This window comes from Neolamprologus brichardi, chromosome 6, assembly GCF_056152115.1.
Source record: "Neolamprologus brichardi isolate AB-2024 chromosome 6, ASM5615211v1, whole genome shotgun sequence".
Classification (NCBI taxonomy): Eukaryota; Metazoa; Chordata; class Actinopteri; order Cichliformes; family Cichlidae; genus Neolamprologus; species Neolamprologus brichardi.
The window spans coordinates 3,548,078-3,563,291 of record NC_142109.1 but is presented as its reverse complement, the minus strand read 5'-3'; the positions used below and the strand labels follow the sequence as shown (position 1 = coordinate 3,563,291).

Here is a 15,214-nt window from a genome sequence, read left to right as displayed (position 1 = left end):
GTGGCAGCGTACTCGGTGCTTGCTCGGTAGTTTAGGGGGTTTTTCGCTGTAACAAGAAGTTTTCTTCCCATGCAGCGTACAGCGGACACTAATGTTTTTGTCACTTTTTATGGAATCAAACTCGAAGTAAGGTCAGTACTTCCACGCTTTAAACGCTGCACAGTCGTTCTCTCTCCCGCACTCGTTATATTATCCATTTTTGATCTGCACACAGCTGTTGCCACGAACGACGCTTACATCATTGTCACGAGACACTCTCGCAAACGAAATCACGGTTTAGTAACGTAGTAACGCAGTAACACAGCGTGCTAACGGGAAAGTAACAGTAATCTAATTACCTTTTTTGCAATAGTAATCCCTTATTTTACTCGTTACTTGAAAAAAGTAATCGGATTATGCGTTATTGCCCATCTCTGGTTTACATACAGAAAGTGTCATAGAAAGATTTAAGGTATCATGCCACATTTGACCTCTGACCTCTTGTTCATTATTTTATTATTATTAAATTAAGAGTCAAAGTGAAAGACAAATTTGAAACTTTGTTACTTACTACCGTTGTTTGGAATAGATAGGAATATAGAGAATTATATATTTTTATTTAAAGACAGCGTTGTCAAGAGAAAGAGAATGACCTGCCTAGTTAATAGGAAATATACTTTACTATGATATATAATAAGCTCAAGTTATTCATGTACTTTATTATTAAACATTTAAACAATGACATGAATGTTACACATGTAGTATATCTGCATATCTGTGTAAATCAAAAAGAATTATGTCAAGTATAGTAAAGTGGGTTTCATCAGGACAAAATAAAAGCCCTTGCACTTGTTTTTATTTCAATACAAATTTCTTAAAGAAGGACAAAAAAAAGTAAATAAATAAATACAAAATATCACACTATTGCCCTTTAATTAGATAAGCACATCGGATTCAGATTTGATTTAAACTCACATCAGTCAGTCTCTAGAAGTCTAAAAAGTCTTCCCAGAAAGTTTTGACTTCACGTGTGAAAATAGGAACGATTTTTGTTTGTTTTGTACCACGAGATCAGCTCAGATATTAACCTGCATAGCATTCAGCCCATGTTTAAACAAAATGTGGCATTTTCTGCTATTTCCTGTCAGGACAAATGGAAATGAAAATGTAATTTGCTTTAATATGATGGAACTAAAAAAGCTTGATTTTCATCACTGACTGAGAATTTTGGATCTGTCTCCCAGCCTGGCTGTCCTGATTACGATGATGTATAAACCTTCAGCTGAGGAATAGATGCCAAAAGCCAAGAAGACCATAGAATTGTGCTCATTTAGCTGTCAGTAGACAACATGAAGAGAGCTGATACTGAGATGTCTTTATTTCCTTGATGCCTTGTTGGCATGTTGAGTTATTGCCTTCCCCGTGTAATGTTTGCAAGTTTTAATTTTGACTTTGTGAAATTCCCTCATCTCTGTGGTGAGAAATAACTTTGCTATTGCAGAGCTAAATTATTCAACAAGTTAATACCTTCACAGCGAGGTCACCTGAGACACGAGAAATCCATTTTCATGTTATTTAATGTACCTCGGTACAATGACAGTCCTGTAATGAAGTGCCTAATTTAAAATGTAACATCACCTATTGGTGAAACGAGCTTAGATTATAGGACTCACATGTTTTCATTTGTAGTCTTTAAAACCTGTCTCTACCCATCTAGTATTAATTCTTTCTGGGATACAAGTTAAGTATGTATATTATGCACACACACAAACACACATGCAGCTATTACACATTTCTTGTTTTTATACCTAAGATGAATTATTGTTGAATGAAGACATTTTTCAAACACATGTAAAATGTGGCCAATTGTATTTATTGGGTAAAGGAAAATGTAGAAGGGGGAAAAGAGGTAAAAAAAAAAAAAAAAGGGGGGGGGGGGGATAGAAAACCCCAACAATCCCCTCTGAGCAAGCACCAGGCGACAGTGGATAGGAAAAACTCCTTTAAAGTGAAAGAAATCTAAAGGAGAAACCTATGGCAGAACCAGGCTCAGGAGGGGGCAGTCAACTGCCGGGACTGGTCGGGGGGTGAGGGTGAAAAAAGAAAAGGAGGGAGGGGAAGGGGGAAAATTAAGTTGGAATAAAGGTGGAGGAAGACAAGGTTACATCAGGTGAGAAGCAGCAGTGTCCCTCCTCCAGAACCAGAAGAAGCGTTTTTTCTTCTTTTTAAGATATTCTTCGACGAGCACCTTTTTCTCAATGATGAGGGTTTTCAGCTCATCCATTGTTTCTGTGTTTTCTTTCTCAAGTTTGTTGCATCTTTTCACCATGTCTTCTAATTGTTCTTGTTTTTCTTCAAGCTTGTCTTTCAGTTCTTTAACTGTTGCCTCCTCTATTCGCTTTGCCTTGTGCACATCAGTATTTCTCTGTTCTACTTTCTTGTGCATGTCTTCCAACTGCTGATTTCTCTTCTGGATTTCCTGAAGTCTACACTGTAGGTCTTTATGTGTTTTCTGTTGTTCTTGCTTTTGCACCTGGATTTCAGTGTTTTTGCACTTCAAGTTCTTTGAAAGTTCCTCAAGTTCGGTATTTTTTCTCAGCATTTCATTGATGCTACTCTGCATCGCTGAGCATTGTTTTTCCATTTCTTTCTTTTCTCCGTCCAGTACAGTTGTTTTGTACCTCGTTTCATTATACAATTCTTGGAGTTCTTGAATTTTCCTCTGGAGAATAAGTTTTTCTTCTTCCTGTTGCATTTTCTGTTGGTCTTTTTCTTGAAGCAACTCTTTATTTCCATGCACTTTTTTATCAAGCCTGATTTGGAGCCCTCTGTGTTTTTCCTCCATCTCTTCAAGCTTGGAGTCCATTTCTTTCTGTTTCGTTTCCAGTTGCTTCTTGTCTTGAAGCAACTGTTGAGTTTTGTGCAGAGTTTTGTCATGCTTCACCTGCAGCACTTTGTATTTTTTCTCCATGCCTTGGAGTTTGCTCTGCATGTCTCTCTGCTCTGTGGGCTGTTGTTTCTTGTCTTGGAGGATCTCTTTATTTCTCTCCAGAGCTTCATCAAGAATTACTTGCAAGCCTTTGTTGTGTTTCTCGATGTTCCTCAGCTTGCAATCCATTTCTTCCTGTTGTATTTTCTGTTGGTCTTTCTCGTCAAGCAACTCTTTATTTTTGAGCAGTGTTTCCTCAAGAGTTATTTGGAGCATTTTCAATTTTTCCTCCAAGACTTCAACCTTGGAGTCCGTTCCTTTCTCGAGCATTTCCCGTTGCTCTCTCTCTTGAACCAACTCTTTATTTCTGTGCACTTTTTTATCAAGCCTGATTTGGAGCCCTCTGTGTTTTTCCTCCATCTCTTCAAGCTTGGAGTCCATTTCTTTCTGTTTCGTTTCCAGTTGCTTCTTGTCTTGAAGCAACTGTTGAGTTTTGTGCAGAGTTTTGTCATGCTTCACCTGCAGCGCTTTGTATTTTTCCTCCATGCCTTGGAGTTTGCTCTGCATGTCTCTCTGCTCTGTGGACTGTTGTTTCTTGTCTTGGAGGATCTCTTTATTTCTCTCCAGAGCTTCATCAAGAATTACTTGCAAGCCTTCGCTGTGTTTCTCAATGTTCCTCAGCTTGCAATCCATTTCTTCCTGTTGTATTTTCTGTTGGTCTTTCTCGTCAAGCAACTCTTTATTTTTGAGCAGTGTTTCCTCAAGAGTTATTTGGAGCATTTTCAATTTTTCATCCAAGACTTCAACCTTGGAGTCCGTTCCTTTCTCGAGCATTTCCCGTTGCTCTCTCAGTTGCTTCTTGTCTTGAAGCAACTGTTGATTTTTGTGCAGAGTTTTGTCATACTTCACCTGCAGCGCTTTGTATTTTTCCTCCATGCCTTGGAGTTTCCTCTGCAGGTCTCTCTGCTCTGTGGGCTGTTGTTTCTTGTCTTGGTTGATTTCCTTAAGTTTTCCTAGAGCTTCGTCAAGCTTTTCTTGGAGCTCTTGATTCTTCTTGAGCATTGTATCCCCTTTAATGCTCTCTTTTTTCTCCTTTTGGAGCAGATCTTTAATTTTTTCCAAAGCTTCATCAAGCTTTTCTTGGAGCTCCTGATTCTTCTTATCTTGGAGAGCCCATTGTTTCTCCTCAATAATACCCTCTTTTTCTTGAAGCTGGTAGGATAATTTTTCTAATTCAGCGCTCTTTCTCTCATTTTCTTCCGTCAGGATCTTAATCTTCTCTCTGTTCATGAGATTTTCATTTTGCATTTCTTCCAATCGCTGTTCCTCTAATTCTACCTGTTCGTCCCAAGGAAGAGAGCTGATATAAGGGTCTAGGGACTCATACCACGGAATAGAGCTGGGGTCAACTTCTTGTCTTTCTTGATCTTTCTGAGACATGTTGGAGTCTGTATACCGTGACTACAAAAAGGATCCAAATGTTTCAAAATGTTTTACTGGCAAACGTTTGAATGCTGCTAACATAAGTGCTGCAAATAACGGACTAAAAGTTGTACATCCTCACCCCTATTTAAGGATTCATGAGGATCAAAGCTTCAAAGGATCAAAGCTTTAGAGGATTGTGACATCAGAATTCCATAAGTCACATGACATTTTTGAATGAGGTCATATTTTTGTTTGAATCTTTTTAAATAACATCAACATTCCGTAAGCCAATGAGGTTCTGAATGAGGATAATGTTGTTGCCTGGAAAATTACCAATGAAGTTTCAATCCCTGTTACTTTTATAAAAAAACAAATAAAAAATAAAAAAAAATAAAAAAAAGTGTTATTGCAATAACATACAAAGTGAGTAAAGAAAGTAAGTAAAAGGTAAAAGTACAGTTTTATTTATATAGTACGGTGGCCATGAGAGGCCAAACGGACTGCAACTTCAGAAAACACTTGCAAAAAGAAAAATGCTGCAAAAAGAAAAATGCTGCAAAAAGAAAAACACCTGCAAAAAGAAAAACACTTGCAAAAAGAAAAATGCTGCAAAAAGAAAAATGCTGCAAAAAGAAAAACACTTGCAAAAAGAAAAATGCTGCAAAAAGAAAAATGCTGCAAAAAGAAAAATGCTGCAAAAAGAAAAACACTTGCAAAAAGAAAAATGCTGCAAAAAGAAAAATGCTGCAAAAAGAAAAACACTTGCAAAAAGAAAAATGCTGCAAAAAGAAAAATGCTGCAAAAAGAAAAACACTTGCAAAAAGAAAAATGCTGCAAAAAGAAAAACACTTGCAAAAAGAAAAATGCTGCAAAAAGAAAAGTGCTGCAAAAAGAAAAGCGCTGCAAAAGCACACACAACACAACGGAAATAGGAAAAAACACAACGGAAATGTTTCTGGGGAGACAATAACCGGACGGACCAGTTGACCAAAACATGCTAACATGTGCACTGGGACTGGGAGACACTTCAACGAAGTGGAAGCAGAGCGGCCAAAGAGTAAACTTTCAAAACTAAGTTCTGAATATTATGTCACTTATTTATGTGCAAATGTTTAATAACGAGGAACATTAAAACATTACTGTTGGCCACATGCCGGCAAAGTTATGTGACATTAGCGATGTTTGTACTTTCAGCGTTTACTTTGTTTTAAAGTCTTTACTTTATACGCCGTTAGATAGTCGACCTTAATCTTACAGAGAATGTGATGATTTTGTGGATAATTAAAGTCAGTCATATATCCACAAACACAACAGGCTGAAAGTCAGTGATGCTGCTCAGTTTGCAGTCCTGAATATCACGGCACAAGCAGGATTCACTGCACTGTTAATGTTAGCTAAGTTATATTGCTGCCTCTGTTCGGTGGTGTTGAGCCAAACGGACTTTAACGTGTGTTTGAACGAGCTGACGGTTCACTCATTGTAGCGACTTCCACAGTTTCTAGAGCCCGGGGATTGAGCCCGCCTATTTGCCTGACGCGCTGTCAACTTTAGCAATAATGCGAGAGGTGGAATTGTTTGCTTGTTTATTAAAGTGTTTACAGAGTAATGTCATCTCGAGATTTGGACTCTTACAACGTCACAGGCTCTAATGTAACAAGACGAAACATGTTGTGCAGCGGTCAACAAAAACTATGGCTACCCAGCCCTCCTCTCTGTCAAAATCAAAACCAGTGAATGACAGACTGACAACGCCCTCTTAATGTCACCGCTAGCACCCACGTGACTCCCATTACACCATAGCAACCAAACAAATGAAAACCCAGTGATCATCAAAAAATTCAATACATTTAATTATGGTTCCTACACTCATTAAGCTGAAAGAAAGATGCTTTAATCACAGCAGTCACACATGTGTCCACTGTACCAGCTGGGAACTCTTCTTGTTTAGCACTCGTAATAACACTAAATCCTTCTGTTTGTAGCAGTGTATACACCTGAGACTGTCACCTGTCTGACTGTCCTGCACACTCTCTCTGTTTCTTTCTCTCTGATTGTGGAATAAAAGTATGAACATGTATTTATAAGTTACACTTGTGTTTGAATCCTGCAGCTTATCACACATTTGATTTCCATGTGTGACAACTGCAAGTGTCCAGAGTGAGGACAGACTGAGGGACCCACTGCTGCACATCATCTGTGAGGCTTTGCACCCCCAATGATCCACCAGGACAAACTCAGCAGTGTGTGAGGAAGAGGAGGAGGAAGAGCCAGCAGCAGCTGACAGATGGAGAGAATAGACAGACTGTTCCCTGTTTGTGAAGGACTGCTAGAAAAGTTTAAAATAACTAATTGTCTGTCCTGAATCAGTCTTATTAGGTAATGTTCAAATAATTTGATCATTCCAGTGTTTTCAGTGTGGGAGAAAGTACTCAGGGCCTTCAAGTTACACACTATGAAAGGCAGCAACAAGTTTAATGTTCAGAAACCTAAAGTATGTATCAGCAGCTGAATGGAGCTAAAAATAAATGCTTGTTTCAGTTCTATGAAGCTTTGAGTATTTTGTATCAGTAGCACTGCTGTGTTTGTTGCATCATATTGCTGTAATTGTTTATATGCTTTATATATTCTGAGGTAAGTTGATCTATAGTGTTACATCATATTCTATAAGGATGTTATGTGTTTGTATACTTTCTGCTCAGTTTGACCCATTTAACAGAAGTCAGCCTGTTTAAGGCTCTGATATCTATTCTGTATGACTTAAAGCAGTTATGACATGGTCTGATTTTCTCACCCAATAAAGGAATATTTCATATATCAGTCTACTCTTCATTCTATCAGAAACAGTTATCACAGCTCGTACATTTGCTTCTTCCACACATATATAAGCATTGAGCCAAATTTAGTAATGCCAACATATTAAAAGAACAATATTTGTCTCTTATATATAATACATCTATATATACTCTGTCACAGATACTTGTCTTTAAGTGAAGATTTAAGATGATAGGAAATATAAATAAATGCAACTTGAATCTTTACTGAAGCTCAGTGTTTGACACAGAGTTCACTCACATGTGCTGTACCAGTGTACCTGCACATGTGATGTGACAATAGAAGTGATTTGATTTGAGAGTTCAAACTCACTGCTGTAATAACTAATAATGATTAATATAATAACTATAATATTGGCCATCTCATATTTACACTGACTTTAGTCTCATGAACAGCATTAACTATTTGTTATTTACTAGCTAATCTTAAATAACTGTTCAGTACAGATATGAAGCCCAACAATCATGTTTTACAGTCCTGTGGCCTCAGCCTCAGATACTTATCAAATCACACAGAGCTCACAAACTCTGCTAATTAGTGATTCTGTTCTGAGACATGTGAAGACACCAGCAACCATAGTCAGTTGTCTTCCAGGGGCCAGAGCAGGCGGCACTGAGGGAAATTTAAAAACTGCTGGCTGAGGGTAAACCTGCATTCAGTAAAAGTATAATTCACATCAGCAATAATGACACCCGGTTACGTCAATCAGAGGTCATTAAAATCAATATTGAATCAGTGTGTAACTTTGCAAACACAATGTCAGACTGTAGTCCCCTCCCCAATCACACCAGGAGTGTCATGTTCTCCTTAAATTGCTGGCTGTCTGAGTGGTGTCCAAGAAACGATGTGGGCTTTATAGATAATTGGGAAACTTTCTGGAGGAACTCTGGTCTGGTTAGGAGACATGGCATCCATCCCACTTTGGATGAAGCAGCTGTTATTTCTAGAAATCTGGCAAATTTATGAAATCCCCTGAAACATGACTATCCAGTGTTGGGACCAGGAAGCAGAGTTTTATTAAAACTCTATTTTATATTAAACAAATATGGAGCACTGCTTTCTTCCATTTGCACAATATCAATAAAATTAGAAATAGCCTGTCTCAGAGTGATGCTGAAGAACTAGTTCATGCATATGTTACTTCTAGGCTGGACTACTGTAATTCATTATTATCAGGATGTCCTAAAACACCTTGAAAAGACTTCAGTTAATCCAAAATGTTGCAGCAAGAGTACTGACAGGGACTAGAAAGAGAGAGGTGATGGCGATGGCGTTCATTTCACTCTCCTTGAAGCTCGGTGTGAAATTCTGCAGTAGACTGGAGCGAGGCAAAGAGTAAGTAAAGGGACAATAAGAGGAAATGAAGGGAGAAAAAAAACATGGCTGAGAAACACAAAGAAAGAAGAAAAACAAAAAATGGTGGAAAAAAAGGATCAGAGCCTAAATTCTAAAGCTGCAGCTTTGCATACCTGCAGCTCCAAGATCTCACTGACATGTAATCATAGACTGTATATAAACATAGGCCAGTGTGATGTCATTGATTTGTAGACTTTAATTTTGAACAAAGGGCAACCTCTGGGTACACTTCATCATACTATTTATTCATCTCTGGCTCTCACAGCAGGTCTTTTGTTCTGTCGTCCTTCTGTCATCTAAACTGGTGCCGGCAGATGCCCGCCCTGCCCTGAGCTGTCACAGTAGCAGCAGCACACTGTGTGATTTTGAGGAGTGGACCCAAAATGCAGACACCAAGGAACATGGGAAAAAAACGTAAATGTTAACAGAAAGCGAGCCATTTATTGAGGATGGTAAAAGATTAAAAAACAAAAGGCAAAGGTGAAGCTAAACAATAACCTAAACTGGGGAAACTAAAGATAAACATAAAAAAAAACATGAAACTTGATGTGGATATAAAGATACCTTGTTTTTTCCTATTTCCGTTGTGTTGTGTGTGCTTTTGCAGCATTTTTCTTTTTGCAGCGCTTTTCTTTTTGCAAGTGTTTTTCTTTTTGCAAGCGTTTTTCTTTTTGCAGCATTTTTCTTTTTGCAAGTGTTTTTCTTTTTGCAGCATTTTTCTTTTTCCAGCATTTTTCTTTTTGAAAGTGTTTTTCTTTTTGCAGCATTTTTCTTTTTTGCAAGTGTTTTTCTTTTTGTAGCATTTTTCTTTTTGCAGCATTTTTCTTTTTGCAAGTGTTTTTCTTTTTGCAAGTGTTTTTCTTTTTGCAGCATTTTTCTTTTTGCAAGTGTTTTTCTTTTTGCAGCATTTTTCTTTTTGCAGCATTTTTCTTTTTGCAAGTGTTTTCTGAAGTTGCCGTCTGTTTGGCCTCTCAGGGCCACCGTAGTATCGACATATTTTGTAACCAAAAACAAAAGTTAGCAACATAGCTTTTCTTATGCTTTACATTCACCATAAACATCTTTCCTTATACGTTCAAATACCCTTTTAAGTAACAGGAAAGTAACAAATCTTACAGAAAATACAGATTATGGCTCAACAAACTCCCGAACGATGTAAACTGGGCTTAAAGTTGTGCAGCTTGTTTTCTGCTCCAGGCATTTTCTCATGCTGGCTGTGTCCCATTTCAGGGTCTGCACGCTTGAAGTACGCGCACTACGCGTACTACGTACGGTGCGTACTATAAGTACGAGAAGTGCCGAAGTGAGAGGCGTGTGAAATGGGACGGTATATGCTTCGTCGCGCTGTTCAGGTTGCCTAGCAACCATGAAACTAACTGTGAGACACGTTACATACAGCTTTGTTTGACATAAATGAAGGAGAAAATTGTTTTGTTGGTCAATCATTTTTGTCATGACATCACTTTGATTAGTTGAGTATCTGAGGCTGAGACCACAGGACCGTAAAACATGATTGTTGGACTTCATTTCTGTACTGAACAGTTATTTAAGATTAGCTAGTAAATAATAATTAGTTAATGTTGTTCATGAGACTAAAGTCATCTCACTATGGTAATGTAAATATAATATGGCCAATATTATAGTATTGTCAGATTATTATGATATATATATATATATATATATATATATATATATATATATATATATCAATCACTGACTTTCAACTTTAATTATCCATAAACTCATCAGATTCTCTGTAAGATTAAGGTCGACTATATATATATTTAGAAGTAGAGGCTTTAAAACCAAGTTAATGCTGAAAGTACAAACATCACTAGTGTCACATAACTTTGCCAACATGTGGCCAGCAGCAATGTTTTAATGTTCTTCATTATTAAACATTCGCACATGAATAAGTGACGTCATATTCAGCAGTGACTTTTGACAGTTCACTTTTCGGGCGCTCCCTTCTGCCGTATTTTGCGGCAAAATTATCCACACCCACCGCCGCGCTATGAATTGTGGGATATATGGGACCACGAAGCGTGCACCGGACCACGCTTGATATTTGGGAAATTGACGGTGCATTTGGAGTATGCATTTGAAGTACACTTCGAATTGGGACAGCCGTCGTCGCGTGGCAGTGACGTAATCGCACTTGAAATGCGTACTTCAAGCATGCAGACCCTGAATTGGGACACAGCGGCTGCCTGCGTGAACTTTGCCTGCTGCTTACAACACATCACCAAAGGGGGCAGTGTAGTGCACACAAAATAACTAAAGAAGAAGCCACAAACTGAAGGGGTAATACTGCCCACTATTGGGAAACCTGAGAAATGCGCCAGCCAAAGAAACCCAATAAAGCAACAACAGAGGGGGCAGAATAAGGAGGATGATGGTTGCAGAGCTCTAACCTGATGGTGCTGACGGAGGCTGTGAGGTGAGCAGAGCCTACAACTATTCCCCAAACCTGAGAGGCCTAAGAGTCACATGACCTGGACATGCCCGCTGTTGCCTGGCTGATTGTGGAAAGGTTTGAGGAGAAGAAGCTCCACCAAGAGGCAGAGCACAAACCCACAGCTCCACCTGGACGTAGTTAAAGAAAGACTCTGACAGGTGGTCTTTGCAGCTCTTTGTTTCTGATTCCTGTAGCGACACGTTGCTGTGAGAGTCTCCTCACGTTCACAGCTACCTCAGAGAGCATGAAGCCAACAGTAACCTGTGTGTGTGAACAGCTCTGAGCCCACAAACCACACCTGCAGCAGTCTGAACACCACCCGTGTGACGCTGCAGCTCCTTAAAGAGATCCTGCTTCTGTTCCTGTGGAGGATTCAAATAAAGATGGTGGTGCTAGAAGGTATTCCAAAAAATTCATCTTGATCTCTTTCATCGATTATTTAAAAATAAAAAAGTAATCAGATGTTTTTTCCTCAGTAAAAGAAGAAAATACTTTTCATTGCAGAAACAGTTTTCCAGACTTTATGAAGAGCGCTCACAGTTTGTGTTTATTTGCACGTTGGCTTCTTCTTCACTGGTTTTCGGTCCAGTCCTTGTACCTGAGTGTTTACAGATGACAGAAGAAGAGCTTTGAATGTCCTTACAGAAATGAAGATGCATTTTAACAACAGAAACTATACATCACAACCCAGCGATCACTTTAGTCTGACAAAGATGATAATGACAGAAAGGAATGCTTTGTTTTCTTAGTGCAGGGTTAGCTTTGACCTTTCCACAGCAAACACACACACATGAAATACTTGTTGAAGGTTTTCATATAAACACTCTGAAACAGACAATCCTGTTGAGTCATCGTGCAGAGATCAGTGTGGAGGGTTATTATGGCAGCAGATCATCAGTGAAACACCACCTTCAGGTACTGAGACCTGCTGTGATGGTCTGATGGAGGCACTCTGTGTTTCTATGCAGGTGTGCTTTAATGCACTGGCAGTGTGCTTGGATCATCGTCATGCTGAAGCTGATGTTTACAGATGTTCCTGCATGCTGGCTCAGACTCTGAGCTGCAGCTGAAACCATGACAGAGCCTCCACCGTGCCTCACAGATGGCTGCAAATTCTCAGTGTTGGACCTCCTCCTGACCTCCTTGTACACACTGACCATGATGTGGAGCCATTTCTCCATCAGACCTGCTCCTCTGGTCTTCTTATTTCATGATAAAAATGAGGATTTATTGATGTAGATCTTTTAGAAGCCGTTGTTATGATTTTAGTAGTGGATTTAATAAAAGGCTGACTCTAAAAGAACAACACAGACGTGTTTGTCCCAACAACAGAACATTAACCAGGAAAGCCTTTAAACAACCTTCTGCTGTTTGGTTTATAGATGCTGGATTTACGAGGTGCACCTAAAGGCACCTGTAACCCAGTTCCTAAAATCATCATTAAAAAGGAAAAAGTCAAACGTGTTACGTTCATTGTTTCTGCTCTTACTCTCTTTCTTTAATGACAGTGAAACATAATCAATATATTTATTTAAACTTGAAACACAGATTTATATATGATGTGTGTTTCGGTTAAACAAGAATTAAGTGTTTTTTCCAAGTATTGATGAGCTCTGCTGAGAGCCTATTATTTTATTCCACTGCTCTCGTGTCAGCCAATCGGTGAAGCTCTAGGCAGCTCTTGTCCCGCCCCTGCGCCAGCTCCCGTATTTCCGGGCTCTGACTTTCTACAGCCGGGCAGAGCAGGCGCGCGAAACTTTTTTTTATCGATGAGCTGGAGAAAATAACCTTTAAACGATTGAAAAAACATTTAAACTGATATCGTTCACTAAGTGTAGGTTTGCACTTGTTGTCGTAGAGGACAGAGCGGCACCGAAGGGTTTACTGAGCTGTGGCGTCACCACTGAGCGTCCCGCTGACAGCGCTAAGCTAAATGTGGCTAATTAGTCACGTGATGTACGGAGCGCGGGTACAGTTGTTTAGCGTCTCTGAAACGTGCTGTTGTTATGCTAATTGGATCGGATCGTTAATGAGTCATTAACCTGTGGATATAAAAAAATAAACCTGTGAAAATCCAAGTTTTATGGGAGATAAGCAGACTTGCTGATGTCAGCTGGTTATTTGACCTGCACAGTAATGTTTGAGTGTATCTCCACCTGGACTATTAGGCCCGTGGTACAAGGAGGATTCAGCATTTTAATGCTCCTGTACATAGACTGAGTTCTTGTGTTTACATGTTACTGACATTGATTATTTGCACCCTTGTTCAGTTTCTGAGGAACATTTGTGATTTTACTCTAGTTCTTAAAAAGAGTAATACACTTATTTCTTTGTGATTATACATACAGTGAGTTATTTCTGATGAATGTTTACCATGAAAGTGAATTAAAGGTGACTATAGTTCCTGAATATTTGAAGCCTTGTGGGAAATCTTTAATCTTACTGCAGGTTACAAATGAATTTTAATCCTGTGAACTTTGAACCTTGACCTTTGAATGTTGTACAGCTTGACTGAACTGATGATAGCTGATCTGTAGTTCCTGCAGTGTGTTTAGTTTAATCTGTGATGGTTTTCCTTAAACTAGTCATGACATGTTTGACCTTGTTTATAGGTCAGGTTTTTATATGGGACCAATCCAAGGACCAGTTCGGTGACTCCAGATCCCAGAGTGTTCCAGTGTTCACTGGATGGCGAGCTACCCAAGATCCTAGGAGGCGATATACATACACACACACTCATTCACACACTGATGGACTGCAGCCCTCTGCTGTACAAGTAGCACAATCACACAAACACTCCTCATTGGATGGACTCTGTTGCAATACACCTGTTTCGTCACTCCACTGCTACCATTTGGACTTAAGAAGACTAATTTTCTACTTGTGCGCAATTTTATTTATTTATTTTTTGTTACTTTGGGGGAAATTTTATATATTTGAAGTCTTTGTTAAAACACGTTGTAATTCATTGTTGTTTAAAAATATCTTAAAAAGCCTTAAAATCACTAAAGTTACTTTAAGGCCACACAACCGTGTTTTCCTGCTCCAAGAGCCGCTCTTACTCTCCTGACACTAGCCCAAGTTACCCATCACCTCAGTTTAGGGCTGCCACAAACGATTATTTTGATAGTCGACTAGTCACCGATTATTTTTGCGATTAGTCGACTAATCAGATCATGCATTCATTGGACGTAAAACGTACAGCTTATTGCACCAGCATACATCTACCAGACACACCAGACGTCTCCGAAAACGTCGGAGCGCTTTTTGAAAATATGTGGTGTTTTGATAAACTGAGCAGATATTTGAGGTTTACACAGTTACATTCTCGCTTGAAAATATGTTAAACGTTTATTTTGTGACCCAGAAAGAGTAATAAGAGTAATATTAAAACTAACTAGCGGCCGCCATTGTTGGAAACTAAGCAGGGAATTCTGGGACACAGCTTCTTCTTCTTTGGGGTTTAACGGCAGCTGGCAGCCTTGTACATGCAGTGCTGCCATCTTCTGTTTCAGTCCGTTATTACACTCTTGAATCCTACTACTTTCATTTCATTTCTTTATTTATTTCACACATGGTTCAACAGTGTTTCTTTTCCTACATACAGAACCTCCTTCCCATTAATATGACACTGCACCCATGGGTGAAAAGGAGCAGGAAGAAGAATAATTTCTTGTTAGCACCTGCCCCCTATCTGCAATCCAAATATTCTTACAAGAGGGCGCCAATACCCCCCAAAAACCCTCTAACATGTATCTTTATGTAACAATGCAAAACTAAACAACAAATCAATATAATCAGCAATATACAGCATTAAATGGCAATGAACAATTTTTTCTTCCACATTTAGCCCAAATTACTTTCATTTTCTTCATACTGATTTATCCTTTTAAGTGTGTAACACATTTTAAAACGGTGCATGTTTGTACAACTCTTGAGATTATCTTCAAGAGAATTCCATATTCTTATACCTTTAACTGTCGGACACATTTGCCTTTGTGTGGTCTTAGCAAACTTATTCCTGCGTCTTTTGTGATCTTACAAAGCTTCAAACCACGCGTCAACTATTAAATTAGTCGTCAACAATTTTGATAGTCGACGTAATCGTGACTAGTCGACTAATCGTGGCAGCTCTACCTCGGTTATTATCTATTTATACTGTATATAACCCACATGTCTGCTACACACCACACACACATCACAATGTACACGTTATTTTCAAGTGTAGACGGTGT

General features: G+C 38.9%; 2 protein-coding genes across 3 annotated transcripts in view; one reads left to right on the top strand and one right to left on the bottom strand.

Moving 5' to 3' along the window:
* Positions 1 to 15,214, top strand: part of LOC148102407 (uncharacterized) — a 179,692-nt gene that overhangs the window by 37,358 nt on the left and 127,120 nt on the right. The window lies entirely within an intron of this gene.
* LOC148102410 (uncharacterized) lies at positions 1,845 to 4,638 on the bottom strand. The gene is made up of 2 exons (XM_087841495.1): positions 4,473 to 4,638; positions 1,845 to 4,369 (listed from the first exon to the last, which is right to left on the bottom strand). The coding sequence occupies exon 2, from the start codon at positions 4,346 to 4,348 to the stop codon at positions 2,141 to 2,143; it is 2,208 nt and encodes a 735-aa protein (XP_087697621.1). The 5' UTR covers positions 4,349 to 4,369; positions 4,473 to 4,638; the 3' UTR covers positions 1,845 to 2,140.